Source organism: Dacryopinax primogenitus (genome assembly GCF_000292625.1).
Source record: "Dacryopinax primogenitus strain DJM-731 SS1 chromosome Unknown DACRYscaffold_12, whole genome shotgun sequence".
NCBI lineage: Eukaryota > Fungi > Basidiomycota > Dacrymycetes > Dacrymycetales > Dacrymycetaceae > Dacryopinax > Dacryopinax primogenitus.
The window spans coordinates 374739-379541 of NW_024467209.1; the positions used below are offsets into that span (position 1 = coordinate 374739).

General features: G+C 49.7%; 1 protein-coding gene across 1 annotated transcript; it reads right to left on the minus strand.

Moving 5' to 3' along the window:
* Positions 1-161: 161 nt before the first annotated feature.
* On the minus strand, positions 162-1296 carry DACRYDRAFT_108684 (uncharacterized protein; the record flags this gene model as incomplete). Its single annotated transcript, XM_040768706.1, has 3 exons — positions 162-314; positions 1058-1215; positions 1266-1296. 3 exons carry the CDS (start codon positions 1294-1296, stop codon positions 162-164), a joined length of 342 nt encoding a protein of 113 aa, XP_040627516.1.
* Positions 1297-4803: the final 3507 nt, after the last annotated feature.

The following is a 4803-nucleotide window of genomic DNA, read 5'->3' on the forward strand; positions in this document are numbered from 1 at the left end:
CCTAACACAGCCATCTCAACATCCATGATGGTGTCCTGCTCCAGGGAGTCCTCTTGCTCCAGGAAGACATCCTCCTCCTCCCACAACTCCTTCTCCTGCCATTCCTGTTCCTGCTCCTGCTGCAGCTGTTGCCAGACCTGCCAGCTATCCCACTCCCACAGTCACTGCTGCTGCTGCTCCTTCTGCCTCTGTTGCACTTCCTCCAGCTCCTGCATCACCTGTTCCAGCTCTGCCTTCATCTCCTCCATCTCCGACACCACCTCCATGGGCTCATCCATCTCTCTGCTGAGGTCTTCATGTTGCAATATCATGCTCTTCCTGTCAGCATCAGAACGAGCATGATCAAGAGGCACTGCAGCTATGGACTTGGATACAACATGGTGAAGGGAGGGCGATCATGCTTCCATTGTGATGTCATGAGCAGGAGAGGGGTAGCAGACATAGCAACACCTTTGTGAGGGCAAAGCCGAATGACTTCGGGTATGGTCATGCCTGTGACAGCTGTGGGGTGACAGCAAGGCTGAGCAGCTCTGGCTATGGTATTGCCTTTGATGGCTGTAGGGAGAAGGTGACCTGGAGTACTAAGCATGATCTCTACATCTGCGAGGAGCTGGTGATCTCTCCCTCTGATACTGGTTTGGAGGTGAATATCTCGACCAGTTTGATTGTTGTGGAGACCAGTGATGGCAATCCACTGGGTGCATATTCTTCTGCATCACAGAGCTTATGAAATTGTGAAGTCAAACAAGGGGGGGTAGTTGAATCCATCTGGCAATGGGTAGGCTATCTCCCATAGTTGCCCATGAGGCCACCAACCTTTATCTGGAACACAATTTGTGCTGAACTCAGATGTTCAGTAGTTCTTCATGGGAGAGGATGGGGAAAACAATGGCCAGGTAAATGGCTCAAGTTCACATTTGGGAGAGGCGGAGGGGGCAGGTGCACTGGGTCTGTTGTCCCAGTCATTGTTAAGGACTTTTTGTCACCAAAGCGCCATGCCCAGCATGCCTTCCCATTTGGGAACAGCTACTGCCCATGGAGATGACAGCCAGCATACTTGTTGTTCAGCTGCCATCTGTTTCAGAATAGGGAACACCACTAGCAGGTCAGGCAGGGCAGACTTGGCTTCCACATGGCACTGGAAGGCATTGTACATCATGGACAGTGCAGATGCTTGTCTCTCAGGCACCATGCAGGATTTGAGATAGGTTATGCCTGCAAAGAGGTTAGTAGTGTTTATGGTCAGAAGGTAGATGTATGCCCACCTTTCTGGAAGATGAACTCCCTGCAGTACATCTGCCAACAGAGAAGGACCTCCCATTGTTCATACACAGTTAGGATACAATCCTCCAATGCATTGTTGAAGTCCTCCTGCCTTTGTCTTCTGGCATATGATGGTGGGTGACACTTCTTGAAGGTTGTGTCAAGCAAAGGCTTAGTCAGGTCCAGTCATGGGATTAGGTCAATGTTGAGCTGGGTGAGCAGATAGTTGAGGCTCTCTGGGATGACAAACCAGTCTGCATTATCAATGGTAGACATAGTTGAGGAAAGGTATCATAGGTTCTTGTAGAGAGGGAGGGGGAGCATGGTGAGTGAACACCATAATTGGTAGTTCACTTGAGAGGGGTATGACACTCATTTTCTTCATGCACATATGGCTACTTGGAGTGCCTGAGTAGTGGTTGTGGAGGACTTGGTTCAGGGAGGAGGGTAAGGAAGAGCATTGTCTTGCATGCTAGTCAAAAACCTTGAAGCCAAGACACCTGGTACTCCATGTGTGTCTGGCGCAAGAGCTGTCCCTTGTGAAAGGTACACACTCTGGGAGGGGGGGAAAGGGGGAGGGGAGGGGAAGCAAAACAGCATTGATGTCATGAAGGGAGGAGACATTGAGGAGAGGAGAGGAGAGAAGAGGAGAGAGAGGATGATGACAACAAGGTGGTGGTGGTGGTGGTGGTGGCAAGGATGAGGTGGTGGTGGCAAGGAGGTGGTGGTGAGAAAATGGCAACTCACAGGCCATGGGAGCAAAGGTCATGTGAGTGCAGGAGCAAATTATCATGTGCATGGGAGCAATAGATGCAGCTTTTAGGACCAAAAAGCTATGTCATCTTTTGCTTCTGTGTACATGTGATTTTTGCTCCTGTGCACCCTCATGAGCTTTGCTCCTGTGGCCTGTGAGTTGCCATTTTCTCACCACCACCACCTCCTCCTCATCATCATTGTCCTCTCCTCTCCTCTCTTCATCATCTCCTCCCAACTACTCTTTATCCATCCCTTTGATATCCTCAACACCCTCAAGCTGCATCCAAGCACTTGTTGTTCTCTGCTGTGGTATTTGCAACTACAGCAAAGGGCTTCCACAATGCACCTACTCATGCAGAAGATTCAAAGACATTGTCGAGAGTTGAGGAGTCACAAGATGATGGTGAGTTTGCCTTTGGCATATACATTCTCATCTTACTGACATCACAATATGATAGATATTGATGATAACTCTGTGATGCACACCCTGTTGGGAGCAATGGGTACAGACAAGAACCTCAGTGAGTAACATTATGCTGCATGCACAGTATATATCCTGATCATTCTCAGTTCCACCATATCCCCCTTCCACCAAAACAGTCAATGAGCTCCTAGTGGCCCCACACAAGACACCTGTCAGCTTGGAATTGACCCTCATCAGTGGCCATCAAGATGGATTTCGACTTTCCCTATTGTCAGTCAAACAGCTCTCCCTCCCAAAATTTGACATCCCAGTCCTCACTCCTCAACAACAAAAAGACATGGAAAGGTGGTATGCTGAACACCTTCTGGAGGGGAAAGGCATTGAACCCTGTGACCTGTGCTGGGATGTCAACCAGCATGAACACAATTTGTGGACACATTCCATGGAGGACTGGACAGTTTATGCCATGGCATGGGACTCCAAACATCCCCACTGCCCTTATTGTGAAGGTCCACCTGCAGATCCCCTCAGTGCAAAAGTTCATTGGGTGATCCTGGTCTGCAAAGCTTTTTCAACCATGCCTTTGAAGACACATGAATCTGGAATTGTTCATCCACAATGGGTTGAACATCTCAAGGCCATGCATACATACTTGCAGTGCCATCTTTTGGAGAACCTTGCTGCTGTACCAAACCATGAAGTCAAGGAACTCTACAAAGAGTTTGTGGGTAGTTGGTGCTGTGCCATCAATTGGCAACTCTTCCAGATGCCAATGTCTTTTGAACAAGCTGAGAGAATTTGGCTCATTGCCCAGTGCAAAGTGCATGACCTTCCTGGCATTGCAAACTTTGTGTCATCACAGTACATAAAGAATTATGCCTTCACTCCCCTCAATTGGCCCTGGACACATAATTTTGTCAGCGTTCTGTATGACACTGTTCCTGAAGCACATCGCAAGACACTGTTGCATGATGGCATGCCAATGCTCTGCTTTCATACCGTTGACACTGCTGATGAGTGTTTGACAGATGCCTGGGTCAAGCAACAACTGCAGATCCTGAAGTGAGTGTCCTCTCCCCACACACAAGCACAGTATGCTGTACATGAAGGCCAGATCTGTTGTTGCAATGCACTTGATCTCAAACACTTGAAGAATGTGAACCGACCCAGCAAGTGTCAACACAAACATGCTAAGAAGTGCAAAGAGGAGACAGCTATGTCTGTGGACCTGTTGACTGCCTCTACTAGCAACTCTGTCACTGCTCCAGGCAACATCATTGACTGGGATGGTGCCAGTTGGGTATGTTGCAGCCTTTGAGATCAATTTGGTGCTGTGGGACCTAGCCAGGCCTTTCCCACCCTGCAGTCATCTGGAGCAGATGCCAACAAGCAAGATGCTGCAGAATGGTGGCACTATCCTGGGTACTACCCCGGAGCTGCCACTTTGTCCATTCCCATCAAGCTGGGTGGTGGGACAATGTTGGAGTCTATGGTGGCAAGACCAGTGCCTGCCACTCCTGAGAAGGTGCCAAACCTGCTTGCCGATTCCTCCTGGACCAAGAACATAGCTCAGCCCTTCCACAATCATGTTCTCGGCCATGTGCATGGAGAACCTGCTCTTCCCCCACCCCCCATGCCTCACACATGTGCAAGAGAGAGACTAATATGTGCACTGCTGCCCCTCCCTCCTCCTCCAGCATCCTGTCGCCCCCCCCCCCAGCCTGTTAAAGCTGCCAATAAGGAACATGCCTTGCATCCAGAGGTTCAAGCATTGATGCCATTAGGATCCAGCTCCTGCTCACCTCCTCCACTGAAGGAGAGCATTCCCCAATCTTTTGTGGACAGTGGTGGGGAAAGAAGCATTCTGCCCATCTCTGAGGACATCCAACAGCCCCCCTGTGGCACAGAGATGGTGGCTGCGCAGTTATCTCTCTCAGGTGTCACAGCTGCAGTGGTGCTGCCGAAGCAGACTATCTCATTGACGCAGTGGTCAGCCAAGCAAAAGGCCAGAAGGCAAGCAAACTGTCTGGAGAAAGAGCAAGAGCTTGAGGATTGTGATATTCTCCCCCACAAGTAATGTAACCAGCCAATATATATGTATCATTCTCTGCATTGCCCTGTGGACTGATCCATATGATATGTAATACTATCCCATCCCTCAATGCATCCCTGCCCCATTTCCCCCACCCCTCACCCCTCATCCTACCTGCTTCCCCATGCGATTGAGCTTGAAGGCCTTACTCTGTTTCTGCAAAAGGTGGCTTGCAATCTATGATACACCAGTGACCTTGGTTATCCTGTACGCAGCCCACCACAGCTTTGATGGCTGAGATGTCAAGCACTTTGCATTGCTGTCAACC